This window comes from Schistocerca gregaria, chromosome 2, assembly GCF_023897955.1.
Source record: "Schistocerca gregaria isolate iqSchGreg1 chromosome 2, iqSchGreg1.2, whole genome shotgun sequence".
Taxonomy (NCBI): domain Eukaryota; kingdom Metazoa; phylum Arthropoda; class Insecta; order Orthoptera; family Acrididae; genus Schistocerca; species Schistocerca gregaria.
In genome coordinates, this window is record NC_064921.1 from 357061151 (window position 1) to 357081131 (window position 19981).

Below are 19981 nucleotides of genomic sequence, written 5' to 3' on the forward strand. Positions count from 1 at the left end.
CTTCATGGAGACGGTTGCGAATGGTTCTCGCCGATACCACAGGAGTAACAGTGTCACTAATTTGCTGGGAAGTGGCGGTGCGGTCCCCTACGGCACTGCGTAGGATCCTACGGTCTTGGCGTGCATCCGTGCGTCGCTGCGGTCCGGTCCCAGGTCGACGGGCACGTACACCTTCCGCCGACCACTGGCGACAACATCGATGTACTGTGGAGACCTCACGCCCCACGTGTTGAGCAATTCGGCGGTACGTCCACCCGGCCTCCCGCATGCCCACTATACGCCCTCGCTCAAAGTCCGTCAACTGCACATACGGTTCACGTCCACGCTGTCGCGGCATGCTACCAGTGTTAAAGACTGCGATGGAGCTCCGTATTCCACGGCAAACTGGCTGACACTGACGGCGGCGGTGCACAAATGCTGCGCAGCTAGCGCCATTCGACGGCCAACACCGCGGTTCCTGGTGTGTCCGCTGTGCCGTGCGTGTGATCATTGCTTGTACAGCCCTCTCGCATTGTCCGGAGCAAGTATGGTGGGTCTGACACACCGGTGTCAATGTGTTCTTTTTTCTATTTCCAGGTGTGTATTTTCTTCAGACTGTACGCTACATGAGTTTACAAAGTTTCGATGTGACAGTGAAAATAAGAAAATACGCAGCACCCAGTTTCCACACTTTTTGCACAAAAGCCCTTCAGTAAATTAATGTCGTTAAAAGATGGCTTTTAGGAAAGCTAGCTTATCACCGAGTATAGGGCTACCATTATGAATCATAAAACCATTTTTGCTATCTTTGGTCTGTGAGAGAATAAAAACAATTTATATTACTCATATTGTCACACGAGCGATAGATGTCGACTCGAGAAAAGTGGTGCAATAGAATGAGATCATGCGATACGTCAGTCGCAATACTAAGAGCGTACCCAGCGAATGACATAGGAGGACAGTTGCCCACCCTCCTGTAGGCAAATAAAAGTCTTCGCAAAGTGAAAGCGCTTCCCGCCCCACCAAACAGGCGGAAATATTAATTCAGTATAGTTTGAAGAAGTGGAGGGTAAGTAATGGATACTGACGAGTAGCCATTATACCCACAGCCATTATACCCACAGCCATTTGCCATGGAATATCAGAAATTCTTCGTCATCCACCATTAAACTAACATGATTCACACACACCTCCCCACCCCTCCCTACACACACACACACACACACACATACACACACACACTCACTCACTCACTCACTCACCTTTATACCTCATGTCCTGAGTCCTCTGTTACGTTACATCCAGATATTCACAATACGTAATCTGATAAAAAGAATTTTAAAAAAAACCGTCAATTGCTTTGTAGAATGACTTGTCTAAAAGTAAGAAATTAATAACTTAGAGAAATATTTCACACGTTTTTACGTTCTCCGTCGGCACCTCACTTGCTGTACATAATTTCAAGCATAATTTAAAGGCCCGTTAAACGTTTCTCTGATCTGTTATGTGCCTTACTTTAAGACAAATCATTTCACAAACGAAATTATGGCTTTTTTCCATTTTTAATTTTGTTTTGTTCAGATGCCATGAAATACAATCCATTTCAAAAATCCATGGTTATTATTATTGAGAGTATACATACCAACAAAAGCAGAGAAATTTCAATTTGTGACGATGAAATTTTGGCCAAAGTTCCATTACTTAATATCTAGGGAGTCTTGTTTGTGCTCCACTAAAACATTTGACCTCCTTGTGCTCACCCACACATATGTGCCATTTGATAAGAGAATAAAGCTGTGAAGCTCAGCTGGTGAGGCGGTGGCTGTGGGAGACAGAGCGAGCGGCGCCTACTCATGCCGTTCGTGTGTGTGTGTTTGTGCCCGCAGGCGACATCGTGGCGGTGGTGCGCGGCAAGGTGAGCACGCCGACGCGCGACGGCCGGCAGTACCTGCACGTCGACACGCTCGACGTCGACCTCAGCATCAAGACGGTGCGCATGGCCGTCAAGAAGGTCTTCAACAACAACCGCATTCTCAGTGAGTACAACTACAGCACGCGATAGTTGCCGACAAGCGGTGTCCCATAGTCTCGCACGTCTTCCTTCTGACACTTCTTCTGTTTCTCTAACAATATCGACTGCAAACACTGAGAACTACTGCATTATCGGTAATTAACAACTTTTACATCCATCACCGTCCTATGACCTCCAGCACTGAGTGCAGAAGCCTCGGGAAGCAAATAAATATCTTCACTTTTCTGCCTCCCCGCAGCCTGTTAACATGTTACCGACTCTACGTTTGTTATTTTCAGTCAGAGATCTGTTTGATGCAGCTCTCCATGCTACTCTAACCTGTGCAACCTTCTTCATCTACTGCAACCTGCAACCTATTGAATCTGTTTAGTGTGTTCAACTCTTGGTCTACCTCTACGATTTTTACCCTCCGCACTTCCCTCCAATACTAAACTGATAATACCTTGAGGCCTCAGACTGTGTGCTACCAAACGATCCCTTCTTCTAGTCAAGTTATGCCACAAATTCCTTTTCTCCATAATGCTATTCAGTACCTCCTCATTATTTACGTCATCTACCCATCTAATCTTCAGCATTCTTCTGTAACACAACATTTTGAGTACTTCCATCCTCTTCTTGCCTAAACTACTTATTATCCACGTTTCACATCCATACGTGGCTACACTCCATGTAAATACTTTTAGAAAAGACTTCCTGACACTTAAATCTATACTCGATGTCAAAAAAATTTCTCTTCTTCAGAAACGCTTTTCTTGTCATTTTTAGACTACATTTTATATCCCCTCTACTTCGACCATCATCAGTCATTTTGCTCCCCAAATGACAAAACTCATCTACTACTTTAATTGTCTCATTTCCTAATCTAATTCCCTCAGCATCACCTTACTGAATTCGACTACATTCCATTACCCTTGTTTTGCTTTTGTTGCTATTCATCTTACATCTTCCTTTCAAGACACTGTCCATTCTGTTCAACTGCTCTTCCAGGTCCTTTGCTGTCTCTTACAGAATTACATGTCGTCGGGCGAACCTCAAAGTTTTTACTTCTTCTCCGTGGATTTTAATTCCTACTCCTAATTTTTCTTTTGTTTCCTTTGCTGCTTGCTCAATATACAGATTGAATAACATCGGAGGTAGACTATAACCCTGTCTCACTCCCTTCACAACCATTACTTCCCTTTCATGCCCCTCGACTCTTATATCTGCTGTCTGGTTTCTGTACAAATTGTAAATAGCCTTTCGATCCCTGTATTTTACCCCTGAAATCTTCAGAATTTGAAAGTGAGTATTCCAGTCACCATTGTCAAAAGCTTTCTCCAAATCAACGAATGCTAGAAAGGTGGGTTTGCTTTTCCTTAATCTATTTTCTGAGATAAGTCGTAAGATCAGTATTGCCCAACGTGTTCCAACATTTCTACAGAATCCAAACCGATCTTCCCCGAGGTTGGTTTCTTCCAGTTATTTCATTCGTCTGTAAAGAATTCGTGTTAGTATATTGCGGCCGTGACTTATTACACTGATACTTCCACAATTTTCGCACCTGTCAATACTTGCTTTCTTTGGTATTAGAATTATTATATTCTTCTTGAAGTCTGAGGGTATTTCTCCTGTCAAATACATAATTGCTCATCAAACGGTAGAGTTTCATCAGGGATGGCTCTCCCCTGGCTTGCAGTAGTTATAATGGAACGTTATCTACGCCTGGAGCCTTATTTCGACTTAGGTCTTTCAGTGCTCTCTCAAATTCTTCACACAGTATCGTATCATCTTCATCTACATCCTCTGCCGTTTCAAAAATATTGCCCTCAAGTACATCGCCATTGTATAGACCCTCTATATACTCCTTCCACTTTTCTGCCTTCCCTTCTTCGCTCAGAACTGATTTTCCATCTTAGGTCTTAATATTGATACAAGTGTTTCTATTTTTTCCAAACGTCTTTTTAATTTTCTTGTGGGCAGTATTTACCTTACTCCTAGTGATTTATGCCTCTACATCCTTACATTTGTCCTGTAGCCATCCCTGCTTAGCCATTTTTCACTTCCTGTCGATCTCATTTGTGAGACGTTGGTATTCCTTTTTGCCTGTTTTATTTAGTGCAATATTATATTTTCTCCTTTCATCAATTAAATTCAATATCTCTTTTGTTAGCCAAGGATTTCTGCTAACTTTTTACCTTCTTGATCCGCTGCTGCCTTCAATATTTCATCTCTTAAAGTTACCCATTATTCTTCTAATGTATTTCGTTCCTCTGTTCTTGTCAATTGATTCCTAATTCTCTCTCTGAAACTCTCTACAGCTTCTGGTTCTTTCAATTTACGCAGGTCCCATCTCCTTAAATACCCACCTTATGGTGTCGTGGCAAGGTTCAGGCGGCTCTCCCCGTCTGAGGTGTATTGTCCTTAGTATAAGTTAGTTTAAGTAAGATTACGTAGTGTGTAAGCTTAGGGACTGATTACCTCAGCTGTTTGGTCCCATAACATCTCACCACAGATTTCCAAAATTTTCCCACCGTTTTGCAGTTTCTTCAGTTTTAATCTACAGTTCATAACGAATAGATTGTGGTCAGAGTCCACATTGGCCTTGGAAATGTCTTACAACTTGAAACATGGTTCATAAATCTCTGTCTTACAATCATATAATCTATCTGAAACCTTCCAGTGTCCACAGACCTCTTCCACGTATACATGTTGCAAAGAATTATGTGACAGATTTATTGTGTAGGAAGTTCCTCCTTCATTCCTTTTTGCCTGGAAATCGTTTTCTTTATTCACTGTTTTATTATACAATGTAACATTAAATTTCATGTTTTTATTGTTACCTGTGTATTTCTTCCAGAATGAAATTTTCACTCGGCTGCGGCGTGTGTGTTGATATGAAATTTCCTGTCAGATTAAAACTGTGTGTCCAACCGTGGCTCGAACTCGGGACATTTGCCTTTCGCGGACAAGGGCTCTAGAATCGAGTTATCCGAGCTCCTCTCACAAGTCCACATAGCTTTAATTTCTCCAGTACCTCGTCTGTTACCTTCCAAACTTCAGAGAAGCTCTCCTGCAGATCTTGCAGAATAAGCACTCCTGGAAGAAAGGATGTTGCGAGGACATGGCTTAGGCACAGCCTGGGGAATGTTTTCAGAATAAAATTTTGACTCTGCGGCGGAGCGTGCGCTGATATGAAACTACCTGGTTAGTTAAAACTGTGTGCCGGACGCAGATTCTAACTCGGGACATTCGCCTTTCGCCGGCAAGTGCTCTACCATCTGAGCTCCTGAGAAGAGCCATGTCTCCGCAATATCCTTTCTTCTAGGAGTGCTAGTTCTGCAAGGTCTGTTGGAGAGCTTCTGTGAAGTTTATAATGTAGGAGACGAGGTACTGGCGGAATAAAAGCTGTGCCGACGGGTCGTGAGACGTACTTGGGTAGTTCAGTTGGCAGAGCACTTACCCGCTATAGGCGAAGGTCTCGAGTTCTAATTTCGGTCCGGAAAACAGCAGGAGAGCTTCTGTGAAGTTTGTAATGTAGGAGACGAGGTGCTGGCGGAATTAAAGCTGTGAGTAATGCTTGGATAACTCAGGTGGTAGAGCACTTGCCCCCGAAAAGCAAAGGTCCCGAATTCGAGTATCATTCCGGCACACCGTTTTAATCTGCCAGGAAGTCTTATGTATTTATTAGTAACTTCCAGTTTCGCATTATAGCATGTATGGCATGTGATAACAGCGGAGAATAATGTAAGGCGTGCAGGATGATTCCGTGATGACGTCAGACAGATGATGGGGAAGGATCAATGTATCAGTTAGAGGTAAGGGACCCTTGTCAGGAAACGATTGAATCGGAAGTTAGAAGCAAAAATCGTTCTGATAGTCCACCTCATCTGAAGAGGACTTTCCGCTCTCCACACTTAGGGAGAAGGTAGTATAGACGAAAACGAGAAAAAATGGCTAGCAAACATGGCTTCTGAAATGCAGAGGGGTATACGCACTTCTTCTCTAGAAGAGATTTGTTTCACAGTAGGAAAGATGAAAAGTGCTCATAGCTGTGAAGATATAAGCTTTGCATCCCATTTTGTCTTGTTTTGGTGCATACCATCTCTTTCCAAAACAAGCAAAGCAAAGATTTTGAGGTCCAGAGATAGCAGAACGATTTTAGCTCTTAGCTTTCGACTCGGTCGTTTCGAGATCAGGGCCCTAACCTCAAATTGATACTTTTACCCTTCTCCATCAACTCTGAAAGGTTGTATCATCGTCACAGAATCATCCTGTGTCCTGAAATAACCAATAAAATTTCATTCTCCCTCTTTGCTGTTTTGTTCCTTATTTTTTGATGGGTGTGAAAATAGAGGTAGTGGTGGTAGGGGAGGAATTTTGTGATTTAGTTTTCCCGTACTTCTCTGGAAAACATCAATTTTTTATTTTGAATTATTAAATGTTTTAATATAATCTTCAAGAAGAATATCAATGCGATTCTATTTCCTGTAGCCCATAACGCTTAAATCTACCGTTAGTCTGCCTTCAGTCATGTTTTTTTGCTGTACCAGTAGGACATGACACTACATTTTCGGATTCCGCGTGAAAGTTTTGATGCACTTAGATCTCCTCCATACATTCTCCATCACTCCCCATGCGATTTCCATATTTCTGCAGCCCTGAAGAAAGACATTGAAACATCCCCTTTGAACAATTATATCTGACTGTGCTTAAACTGACACACAATATTTTTTTAGCCCAACGCAATCTGACTTTTAATAATCCCTACAAAAAAATGGCCCTGACTAACATTAACCTATACGTTTCACATATCGCTTACCTCACAAAAATCTTGGTTACTCGAACTACTGCAATACAGCGAGCGCCACTACTGCCAGCTAACTAAAAGATTCAAACTACGGATGGCACTAACTACTGATAGGCATAGTTAGTAAATGAAAGATTTTGATAGAGAACAAACAATGTATTTACCTTAATAGTCATCATATATATAGCAGTTCATGACATCCATTCTTACAAATTTCAAAACTCCGCCATCCCTCTCCCCACATCCACCACTGCTGGCGGCTCACCTCCAACTTCGCAACGCTACGCGCTGTTAACATCCAGCTGCCCAACACTACAATGGCAGACAACAATGCAAACTAGCCTCAGCCTGCACACAGCACAGCCAGTGATTTTCATACAGAGCGCTACGTGGCATTACCAATAAGAAAACCTAAACAGCGTACTTACAACATTCGTAGCCGTTAATTTGCTTAGGACGAAGACTGGGTACAATCATGGTTCCATAGACACAAACATTTTCCCATGAAGACTTTGGCCATCTTGTCTCACAGTGGTTCAAATGGTTCTGAGCACTATGGGACTTAACATCTGGGGTCATCAGTCCCCGTCTCACAGTGGGATAGACGTGTTAATTGTTATGGCGATTACTATCGAAATAATAAACAGTAACAGTAACACGCTTCATTTTCAATTTATTGTCCGTGGGGAATAACTTCAAAATACCTACACAATCACATGTAGTTACTGCTGGTTCAATCTTATCTCCTAAATTTTATTGATTCTTAGGCCGCTGATTTTCTGACTTTTTGGTAGTTTTAATGTTTTTTAAGTACCATTTCTTTAACGTTGGAATTGTGATGTGTAAATTTATCGCCTTGTGCGTTCTGATATCTGTGCCGTAGGTGTCCAATGCAAAATAATTATCGTCATGTGTTTCGGTGACTCTTCTTTAAGTAATAGGAATAATTCGCACGTTAAATGTACCGCAAGCTTTTGACCACTTCCTCCGTCATCATTGTCTGCAGTTGGACGGTCATAACTACTGCCGTGCAAATAGTTTAGCTGGCGCTGTGTTTATATTTGTGTGTAACAGACTACCGAAATACGTCGTGGTGACTTCAAGCAGAGACGAAGATGTGCTGCCGGTCATTCTGTGTAAGGAAGCCATCGACCCCGTTCGAAAGTAGTGCCTGAGTGTTGAAAATAGTTGCACACCAGTCGTGGTACAGGTCTTATACATCCGTCCCTCGAGGGCACGAGAGCGGAAGCATCGTCTCCCTCCCCTCTCTGCCCTTCCCTTCTGCCCCTTCCCTGCTTCGTTCTAGTAAGAAGGGCACCGACACAGTGGCTCGTGGGACACGTTCCGATCCACAGGAGGCGTGGAGGGAGAAGTGGCTCGGGAAGTGGGAAATTACGTTTGCTTTCGCTCTCAGCGCAGCGAAAGTGGTGGACGACCTGTTAGCAGTTGCTTTTTCCTTGCCTTTCACTCTCCCAAAAGGCAAAGGTGACATACAGCTGCCTCGACGCAGATATATTTTGTGAGATCATTTTACATTAAGCTTATAAGTATCTATAAATCTTGGGTTTAAGAAAGTTGTTTACAAGCAAGTCAAGAACACGCAATTGCCTTTAGGCGCTTTACCTCATTTAATCATTGTGAGGCGACCCAAGCGGATGTAAGATATATACTCGTAAATGTATTTTTCTTGTTATAATATGATAAAAAATATAATTCTTGAAGGTCATTCTCAAGCACATAATGCACGTCTGCTCTTCTGAAATCTGAGAATTCTCTTAGGTCTAAGTATATAATATTCTTGTAATTTACCTTACTAACAACTGTTACTTACCCTACTTATGATTTGTTGTGACGATGTTCACGTAGAATAAAATGAGAGAGACTGTAGCGGATGTCACAATACAGAACAACCACAAATGCTAAGTTCGTTTCTTAGCCTTCAGTTTTCGGCTTTTATGCTGAAAGCTCACGTAGTTGCAACGTTTCTGCATGAGAAAAGCCGCTTCAACGCACCCGAAAAGTCGTTTTTTTAACGTTTTATTTTATACGATGATGCGGTACTTCACACTGAAAGATTTAATGACGTTTTTAATTTATCACTTTAGTGAATAAATTAAATTTTTCGAATAAGGAAACATGCGGAGTAAATGTTCCTGGAAGTGTTTTGTTCCCCAACCTCAAAACGAACACATGCGTTTTCATTTTAAGTCTCCAGTAACAGTGAAATATTGGTAAGCCTCCTGTACACTAGACTACACGTACAACATTGTTGAGTTTCATCAGTTCTATTGGATCTTCACAGTTGCGGTAGAGAACCGGCAGAATTCTTTCTAGGCATTCGAGTCTTCGTCTTCAGCATATGTATTGCGACCGTCATTTATGAAATTATAACAGGTATAGCGTGCAACTTTTTTCATTAGACCGGAAACAAAACATTCCTGCCGGCTGGAGTGGCCGAGCGGTTCTAGGCGCTTCAGTCTGGAGCCGCGCGACCGCTACGGTCGCAGGTTCGAATCCTGCCTCGAACATTGATGTCTGTGATGTCCTTAGGTTAGTTAGGTTTAAGTAGTTCTAAGTTCTAGGGGACTGATGACCTTAGATGTTAAGTCCCATAGTGCTCAGAGCCGTTTGAACCAAAACATTCCTACGTTTAGTGGAACAAGTACTGTACGTTGCGTGTGGTGATAATTGTCACACTACAAGCAGTACTTTTCGTCTCTTATTTTCCATTCAGTATTCGTTAGATGGGATAACACGTTGTGTTTATCGATGTAACAATAATAATTACAACGCAGTAAAATTAGTTTACACTTCAAATGTGGCATAAAGCACTCCTAACGTTTAGAAGGAACACTACATAATTAAAATCCTTCCGTTCAAGAAAATTATAATGCAAAACCTCGTTTTCCACATATAGTAGGTTACCTGCTGGTCGCGTAATATTGCAGTCAGTCACAAACAGTTACGCCGCGTTTAAGCTGCCAGCTCGTTACTCGCTGGCATGGCCCGGCGATGATCGAACAGGCCTCTGAGTCCTACTGTGCCATTTAATCTGCACTATCACTGCTACCTACGAACCTCGCCAGGCGATGCTGTCAAGTTGGTTCTGTGTTTCTTGCGTCCCCCGTCACCAAGTGTCCTGAAACTAGAGCCGTAATTGCCACACTACCATTTCCATATTTGACTGTTCCTGAATAGCGAGGCTCCGGCACAAACATACCCTTCGAACTGATATGACATGGGGGCACCTGCAGTGTTTTATTATTTACTCATACACCCACACCATACACTTCTGAGAGGATTGTTTCACTCCGACAGTTTTTGACTTCAGTAAATCAGCTTATATTTTAACGCTGTACTTGAGCAACTGCATAGAATTTCGTGTTTTTGAAAACCATAACGATGAAAAAATCTTTATAACACAAAGAAGTATTAAAAAACTAAGATGTTTTAGTTGTGTAAAATTGACCAACAGCAATCCCTATATTATTCCTCACTCCGTGGTCTAAATCTACATGCTTCTATAATGGTAAATTACAACGTACCCTGTACATAAACACTGTAACTATACAGTTCTCACTTCCTGTAATTTCATATTATGAGCCCAGCTAAATATTCCAGCATTATGAAAACACACAACTTTGTTGACAGCAGAAGTCTTCTCGGTAAATTATGCTGCATCGGCAAATTATGCACATGCAGCCAGCACACTAAAGCGTCCTCCGCCCTTGGGCAGCTGTTTACGCTTAGTCTCCTGCATCAGCCACGCTAACACATGTCGACCAGCCATACTTCTGCGAGTGCCGGGTTGCATAGAATCGAGGGGTTCGCGTGAACCAACAACGCTAACTACTCTAAACCCACTTATCTGTTTTAGCTACCAGCTACAGTACCCTAAGTATCCTTTATTGTTTCGAAGTTGTAAAACTGATTTGATTCTCCAAGAACGGTTCTCAACGATCGTTGATCCCAGTACCGAAATAATGTTTGTGACTACATCGTATTACAGCTTCTAAATTAATATACGTCGAGCTGTTTCATTTCAGATAGTTATCTTGGCTGAATCTACATAATATACAAAGATATTTTTTCCGAGATCATCGTCGTTATGATGTTTTGTATTGCGGCTGTAATGCAATTAAACGCTGTCGATTGCAGGTCAGGGATACATCTTTTCAGCCGCAGTAGACAAAAACACAGCCCGGTATCTGATTTCTAAGGCAAATTTCTGAAATTACGCACCAGCGGGAGTTGCTTAACCAGTACTGAGTGTGTAGTACATGTTTTTGTACCGCCTTATAGTTTATATATGTAATTTTCTTCGACATGGACTGGCCAGATGCTTAGTGAGCGGATTCATAACTTTCTACACTAGCTTCATACTGGTCGAATATTGTGACGTCTCTATACAGTACTTAGCTACGAATCTCGATAAATGTAATTGTTAGTTGTTACATTTAGTAATTCATGTACAGTAATCTAAAGTGACATCACAAATCCACTGTAACAATTTGAAATGCCAGTATTTACCGATTATTCGTAGTTTTTATGATATTTACGTGAGCCAGCTCTGAGGACATCACATTTTTTCGAACTCATGATATGAGCCCAGACGATTCTCAAGTTGTACGGAACATCACAAATAAGTAGTACTAAAATCGTTCGTAACGATGTCGATCCTGTCAACTCTCCTACCATACACTTCGCTAAAGTTCAAAACATAACAAGGTATTAAAAAACCACATCGAAATTTCGAAATGTGTCTTTCTGAAAACATAATGGTTTTGTATAATGTGAACATTCTGTAAAACAAGACAACTCAATGGACGTTACTTCCTCACTCATTGTGATCAACTCATAGCTCTGGAACTTGCGTAAAGGTAATTTCTGCACGAAGAAGGAATACCCTTTGTAATAAAAGTTAAACACGCGGATAAGTGGTTTGTCGGTTTCAGAAGATCTTAGACTGATTGGTTATTGTCCAGGTCAAAGAATTAAAATCCCAGACTTCAAAATCGATGGATTATTAAACAGTGGTAAGAAGACAAGCTGACATACAGTGGTACAAACCAACATACCTATCAATTAATGTTGAAGCGTATCACTCTCCTGGATATCTTTAGCAGAAAATTTCTAGTTCTCGTACATCTTTTTCTACTTCTGTGAACCACGCCCATTTAGTTTTCTTATCTTGAAAGGAGTAGTCTTTTAGTCATCCTTGTTGGGCTCATTCGTGAGACGTGGCCATACAATACTAACCTGTTGCGAATGGCGCCATTTACCCTCTCAGCATATGTATGCAGTTCGTGGGTGTGACGTCTTCTATACTCCGTATTTACTTCGATGCTGCCCTAGCTTTTTCTCAAAATCGTTCTTTCTTTGGCTTTAAGTTTCTCTGTTAGACCTTTCATGTTCGTTGTAAGAGTGTCTTCCACGTACAGAGCTTCCGGTAGAATAACCGTTCAGTGGTGTCTAATTTTTGGCGTTTATGGATACCGATATTACATGGCTTCAATTAGTATCCACTTCGTTATTGCGTGATACTATAGCATCCTTCTCCGGAAGGTTATACCTATCCGTTCACCTAGGTACTTAAACTTTTCTGCCTGTTTAATTTTTCCTACTCTGACCTCGTTCTCACTGATTTTATGTTTGTCGTAAATTGCATCTTGTGAAGGAGACATGAAACTCATTCTTCACTGCCTTGTCTATAGCTGGTTGTTATTCTGCCGTACCTATGGACTCTGAAAGATCGCTAGATCGTCTGCATAGACAGTCGAGCGTAAGAGTCATATACTTCGACCTACTTTCTGCCCCTGAATTGTTCATTTCTTTTCGCCATTCTAGAATGACAGTTTCTAAATTTCAGGTGAAGAGCAGAGGTGATAGTCCACCTTCTTGTTCCACTCCTCGCCTGATTTCAAAGACATTAGACCCCTCTCCTGTAAACTTTACTTTGGAGGTGGTCTTCGTCAGAGTCTGACTGATAATAACTTTTTTGTTAATTAAGTCCAAGTCTTCAGTGATTTGAAATAGTTAGATGATGTAAGTTTGTCATTATCTTTCTCTTCTGCTTTGTTTACTGTCCTTTCTAAAGGCATATTTTTTTTCATTCACAAACAATTCACCTGTCAAGGAAAATAAGGTTCGTTAACAAGATTTGCACTTTTGAAATCGATCTCACAGTGAAAGAGCATATAAAGTAAAAGCCAAATGGAGAAACAAGTAAGTCCATTCACTGTCCTTAGCAAGTATTGTAAAGAAATGGATTGCGGTATTACAACATTAACAGGGCACTAGCTATTGGGAATTACTGTGTCCAAACTATTCAACATATTCAGTTTTCTCATAAAATCCTCGCTTATGACGTACCTGACCAATTACACAATTCTGTTGAAGACGTGCAATCAAACTCCATTCGTCCACAGTGGAGAAAAAGAGAAGCGTTAGTAGCATCTGGCGTACTGTTAATCATTGTGGAAGAACCTCTGCTGTTCTCCCAACAGACAACGGACGTAGGTCTCTGAGTCTGTCTTTGGACGATGCAGTTTTCTACAGGGAGATTACACCATTAGACATGTCTCACAAAGTGCAACACGATCTGAAAATAAATAACACCTGGTAGAGGTACTGGTAACTGGGAGTAAATAAATATACAGGAGTATCACTTGGTTTTAAAACAAAATTAACTACATATAGCTGTAAGAAACGTAGACACCATACAAACTCATTGCTCGTATATTAAGGAATTGTAATCTTTGTTCAAATAACTTCGCTTGGAAAACTTTCACTCTACCAGATGGTCACTTTTCATAGTAAGTTTGTAACTCTTTCCAGTTTCCATTAATGGGACATACAGAGAAGATTCAGGGAAGAGCGTCGCTAAGCGTCATGGGTTACTGTCGTTAGGGCGGCGGCGGCAAAAAAATTCTCAAAAAATTGCAGTGGGTCAGACTACCAGAAGTATATTGTGCGTCTTCTTAAAGTTGATTCGTAAAAAATTAACGACGTATATGCCAAGAGAAATGGAGAATGGAAGAGCAAGTGGTGAATAGGAGCATTAAAAGTAAGAATGCAATACCCTCTGATACATATCGTACTGTGGATCGTATAGTACCCATGTGAATGCATACGAAAGTAGATAAACAGAAAAATGTGGCATCTAAAAGCTCTTACCTTTCACTTGTATTACTCTGAAGCTACAACCTCTCATTCCTGTGGCCCTACTTTTCTCCGTTTCAGTTAAACACTACACAATCATATAAAGTCGTGGCATCAAATATTAACAGGTGGTGGTTTACGTTATGGTAAATATCGGTCGTTACAGACAAAATGTTCTCTGAAATTTCTCGGGGAAACTACATTTCTTCTGTAACTTGTTACGCTCCGCGAGAAAGAAGGCAGACCGAGCTTCCAAAACATATTACTCCACTTAAATATATTGATTCTAAAAGTTTTCTTGGAATGAAACAAACCAATGCTTTCCACGGACGCTGGGCGTCGCCTGACAGATGTGATGAGCAGCAGATCCCAGCTACACCCTTTTAAAACGAAATGTAAATATTTGACAAAACATCAGAAAAATGTACATGACAACGCTTAGGAGTGACACCCCATATATACACTCCTGGAAATTGAAATAAGAACACCGTGAATTCATTGTCCCAGGAAGGGGAAACTTTATTGACACATTCCTGGGGTCAGATACATCACATGATCACACTGACAGAACCACAGGCACATAGACAAAGGCAACAGAGCATGCACAATGTCGGCACTAGTACAGTGTATATCCACCTTTCGCAGCAATGCAGGCTGCTATTCTCCCATGGAGACGATCATAGAGATGCTGGATGTAGTCCTGTGGAACGGCTTCCCATGCCATTTCCACCTGGCGCCTCAGTTGGACCAGCGTTCGTACTGGACGTGCAGACCGCGTGAGACGACGCTTCATCCAGTCCCAAACATGCTCAATGGGGGACAGATCCGGAGATCTTGCTGGCCAGGGTAGTTGCCTTACACCTTCTAGAGCACGTTGGGTGGCACGGGATACATGCGGACGTGCATTGTCCTGTTGGAACAGCAAGTTCCCTTGCCGGTCTAGGAATGGTAGAACGATGGGTTCGATGACGGTTTGGATGTACCGTGCCCTATTCAGTGTCCCCTCGACGATCACCAGAGGTGTACGGCCAGTGTAGGAGATCGCTCCCCACACCATGATGCCGGGTGTTGGCCCTATGTGCCTCGGTCGTATGCAGTCCTGATTGTGGCGCTCACCTGCACGGCGCCAAACACGCATACGACCATCATTGGCACCAAGGCAGAAGTGACTCTCATCGCTGAAGACGACACGTCTCCATTCGTCCCCCCCTTCACGCCTGTCGCGACACCACTGGAGGCGAGCTGCACGATGTTGGGGCGCGAGCGGAAGACGGCCTAACGGTGTGCGGGACCGTAGCCTAGCTTCATGGAGACGGTTGCGAATGGTCCTCGCCGATTCCCCAGGAGCAACAGTGTCCCTAATTTGCTGGGAAGTGGCGGTGCGGTCCCCTACGGCACTGCGTAGGATCCTACGGTCTTGGCGTGCATCCGTGCGTCGCTGCGGTCCGGTCCCAGGTCGACGGGCACGTGCACCTTCCGCCGACCACTGGCGACAACATCGATGTACTGTGGAGACCTCCCGCCCCACGTGTTGAGCAATTCGGCGGTACGTCCACCCGGCCTCCCGCATGCCCACTATACGCCCTCGCTCAAAGTCCGTCAACTGCACATACGGTTCACGTCCACGCTGTCGCGGCATGCTACCAGTGTTAAAGACTGCGATGGAGCTCCGTATGCCACGGCAAACTGGCTAACACTGACGGCGGCGGTGCACAAATGCTGCGCAGCTAGCGCCATTCGACGGCCAACACCGCGGTTCCTTGTGTGTCCGCTGTGCCGTGCGTGTGATCATTGCTTGTACAGCCCTCTCGCAGTTTCCGGAGCAAGTATGGTGGGTCTGACACACCGGTGTCAATGTGTTCTTTTTTCCATTTCCAGGAGTGTATATATATAGTAAGGTGGGGTAAATCAGACTTAGTAATTTGTTGTGGCTATGAAACGCTTATCCGAGGTCGGATCTGAACGTTATATAAGTTAAATTATAGGTAATATAAAGGAGCAACTGTTTGCAAAATATTTTTGTTTTACCATCAATAGTTTTTGTGATATTAGTATTTTAAGAAATGTCCATTTTTGCCATTTGCAAACATGGTGGGGTAAATCGGCCCCCCCCCCCTATTTGTTTGGCTGATTTTGCACAGAAATAGTTCTAAATGAACTTTTTTTAGGGAAAGGATTATAAGCAATTATGTTTTTTACATAAATGAACAAAATGTATTTTAAAAATTAACAATGTTTAGAGTACTAAATGTAGTGAAATTAATTGAAAGCAAATTTTAGCTGGAAAAAGATGATTTCATTGCACGACAGTGAAACAACAATTTCGATGCCGGAATGTTAAAATCACGAGCGTTACGTCATAAAGACATTCCCATTTGCGTTGCAGCAACTGCTCAGCGAATATCGTTTTGAGTGCGTTTTCTCGTTTTTTGTTTGTAATTTCGTACCATTTTCCTAAAAATAAACATAACTTCACTTTGTTTCCATAAATAAATAATTCCATACACATAAAAGTTTAAAAAAATATGCGGTCGGATTTACCCCACCATTTAGCGGTCGGATTTACCCCACCATGCCATTTTTCATTTAACACACATAGAAACAATATACACGAAATTTCCAACAGAAACGATACTTATACTGAATAGGTCACTAAATGCACTACGAAATCTCTTACAGTTTTATTTAATAAAGTACATGTAGTGATGCAATTTGCACAAAAATGAAATTGAAACAATCGAAAACACACTTGTTGTCTTTTGAGTGTCTAAATGTCAAATGCGGCAAAGCTGTCAAGGTGACATTTTCGTTATTTCAAATGCTCTATATGGTAACACTAATGTGAAATCGCTCCGCTTTGCGTTTCTCACAAACAGAGAGCCGTCGGATTTACCCACCCCGTCGGATTTACCCCACCTTACTTACAGATATTGGGATTGATAAGTACAGTGTCTTAGCTGTTTTTGCCTGCGTCAAACAGTCTTCCCGCAGACATGTCGCACCATTTTGCTACCTGATGTTTTCTCCACAATAGTAACAGTGCCATGAAGAGAACTGTGCCTGTCAGTATAGACTGTTCTTTAAACGTCCACACGGTTAGAATTCAATACCTGACCTGCTGCCGAGAGGAAAATAAACATTAATGACCTGTTTGTGTCATGTGTACTTGGGGGTACTAGTCAATCCAAAACATAGTCCTCAAAATAGCTACGATTATTAGTCTGCAAATGAAGTAAATAGTGATGTAATGAGTTCAGCACAGTGCCCTCAGTCATCAACAGAAATATCTACATTTGTACTCCTAACGCCCTGTATATAGTCGTATGCTCAAGCTGGAGACAGGTTACGAATCTTGTTTGGCAATATTGCAACATGGGAGAGTGGTAGGATGTGGTTTTTGTGTTCGATGTGCTAGTTTTGTAAGTTACACAGCGCTGCTGATGTGCTGACGTGTCTGCCGTTGTCCACAGCGGAGGCGACCAACCTGTTCCTGCGCGAGAACGGCCACGAGGTGCTGAACGCGATGATGCCGCAGCTGCGCACCAAGCTGGCCGGCGTCTTCATGAGCATCGCCAACCAGCTGCTCAAGCACGTGCCCACAGACGTCTTCCTGCTGCCGGCGGAGCACGCAGTCGCCAAGCGCCGCGCCGCCCGCTGAGAACGGCGCCCTGGCCGCCGCTGCCTGTGTGTGTGTGTGTATGTGTGTGTGCTCGTATCCAAAGACTTCACTGCTACTCCGCTATCGTGGCTCGCAGCCGATTAGTAGCCCCACAAGAGAGTACTTTGTCGCGTACCTCCGGGCCATCTACTGAAAACTTACTTCCATTCTCGTTTCTTGTACTCAGTTTCAGCCTGTGCTGTTTACATGTACTGTTGGTTCACAAAAAATGATTAGTTTTTTCCATTCATTCTTTGAAGTAGAGTAAGTACTTTGTACTGACCCATTAGTAATTTTATTATTTAAATTAATAAAACTGTTTGTTTTTCCTTGCTTTGTTTTCAGTTACCAAATTAAAAATACCCTTAGATATACTTCTGGCGTAATGTTTTCCATGGTTTCTCCCCACTTGAGTAAGTAAGAGTGTCTGAACAACGGTCTTGGTAGAATTTTCAAGCGTCTGACACCGCTTTTTATTCTGTTCATATCCTCGTGCGCTATTAACGGATATTTCTTGAATTGCATACACCCTGCAAGTTCATATTCATAATGGAAATATAGTTCCTACATGCTGTATATACGTATATGAGTTCAATCAATAGCTTCTTGGACGCTTCGTTGAAGATGAGACTCAACAATGTTTTGATTGCTTTTTTTAAATTTGCAATGCTAATAGTTGCGTCAAGTAGAATACGCGCGGGTTGTTCAACAAATAGCTCTTGAAATTTTTTTACAGCCATTAATGTATACAGGAAAATGTAGTTCTAAGTGCCTAAAATTTGATGTTTTTCTGAGTGTAGGCGAAGTTTTGAAAAATTTTAACCGGTGGCAGAGACATAGAGAACCACCAAAATGGCATCGACACAAGACACTCGTTACAAGAATCTTGCGCTAATTGAATCTGAAAGGTTTATATATCACGAGAAATTACAGTTTTGTTAGGAATATTTGCCACTATGTGCATCTTTGGATACATGGACACATGAGTGATACGTTGCTCTTCGGCTACCACAGGTAGCGTTAGGAATAAATGATCTCACAGCCCGCTGCGGGAGAGAGTGTCGAGTGATTAGTGAGTGACTAGCCGTGATGGCGTACATAGCCAACAAAGGATGATATCTGAGATGCTTTCAAGGAGTGACTGCACTTCTAGGAAAAGATAACATGAACAAAGTTCCTATTTGCTGCAGTCGTTAATAGTGAATTATTTTACTCTAAGATTGCGTTTTTGCTCATGAGTATGTAAATTTTTAAATCCAGAGCAAGTTATCGGTCATGTGCCCAGAGTTTTAATAACTATTCTTCGCTCTTTCCCATTCATTGAAGAGTATGTCATAAGAAAAATAAAACAAAAATTTTGAGACTTACATACTGTTCGTCTCATTCAGTTTTCATTGACAAAGGTAGTTTTCTCATTAATGTGATGAGTTCAAATTATTTAAAAACAATAATAGAATTACAATTTAAAGTCACCTTTTCATTCACTTTCCAAAATTCCGCTAAGCTACTCGTCACAGTTTGAATTCAAATCTAAATACCACTGTGTTGTCATGTGTTTTGGTAAAAAAGCAGTTTTTGCAAAGCTTCTCAAGGTAAAATACACTCTAAGACGAAAAACACGACGTACAGAATGGAAAGGTATTATCCGAACGCGATGGAAATCTCTAAATGTGACGTACATGTACAGACAAACAACTGATGACAATTTCAGAAAAATTGGATGAGTTATTCAAGAGAAAGATATTCACAAACTGAGCAAGTCAATAACGTGTTGGTCCACCTCTGACCCTTATTTTTGATGATATTGGATATAATCTGGCATAATATCCCTCTGGAGGAGATCCAACAACCATATCAATTAATGCCAAGCAGAGTAACTGCTTGCTTAAGGGCCAGAAGTGGACAAACGCGTTATTGACTTGCTCAGTTTGTAAAACTCTTCCTCTTCAATAACACATCCAATTTTTCTGAAATTGTAATCATTTTTCTGTACGTCTCTATCACATTTACCGTTTTCCCAAGCATTCGATAATTCCTTCGCGGGGCGTCGTATTTTTTTCCTAATTGTGTAATAAGGCAAACAGCCGCACAGAGATTTCTTTCAAGAACATGCAAACAGCATTTTATATGAGGCAGTAATGCAGAATAGAACGGAGCAGAACTGTGTTGTCCGACGAGCAAGCAAGAATCAATCTTAGGGCTTAAAAGAACTCGGTGAGATGGAGTTAGAAAAACGTATCCGTTGGGAAACTTGTCGCATGATTCAGTAAATGATTTTTTCTAAGAAGGCATAGATTTACTACGCGAAAGCTAGCTATTGTGTTGCGATTATTTGATGAGGAAGCTTCTCTGTGTATTATTGATA

General features: G+C 41.9%; 1 protein-coding gene across 1 annotated transcript in view; it reads left to right on the plus strand.

The window, feature by feature from the left end:
• Nucleotides 1-17945, plus strand: part of LOC126337057 (circadian clock-controlled protein daywake) — a 100781-nt gene extending 82836 nt beyond the window's left edge. The window contains exons 6-7 of the mRNA XM_050001385.1: nt 1866-2015; nt 17429-17945. Of these exons, the coding sequence (XP_049857342.1) occupies nt 1866-2015; nt 17429-17616 (338 nt within the window). The 3' untranslated portion in view covers nt 17617-17945. The remainder of the gene's footprint in view (nt 1-1865; nt 2016-17428) is intronic.
• Nucleotides 17946-19981: the final 2036 nt, after the last annotated feature.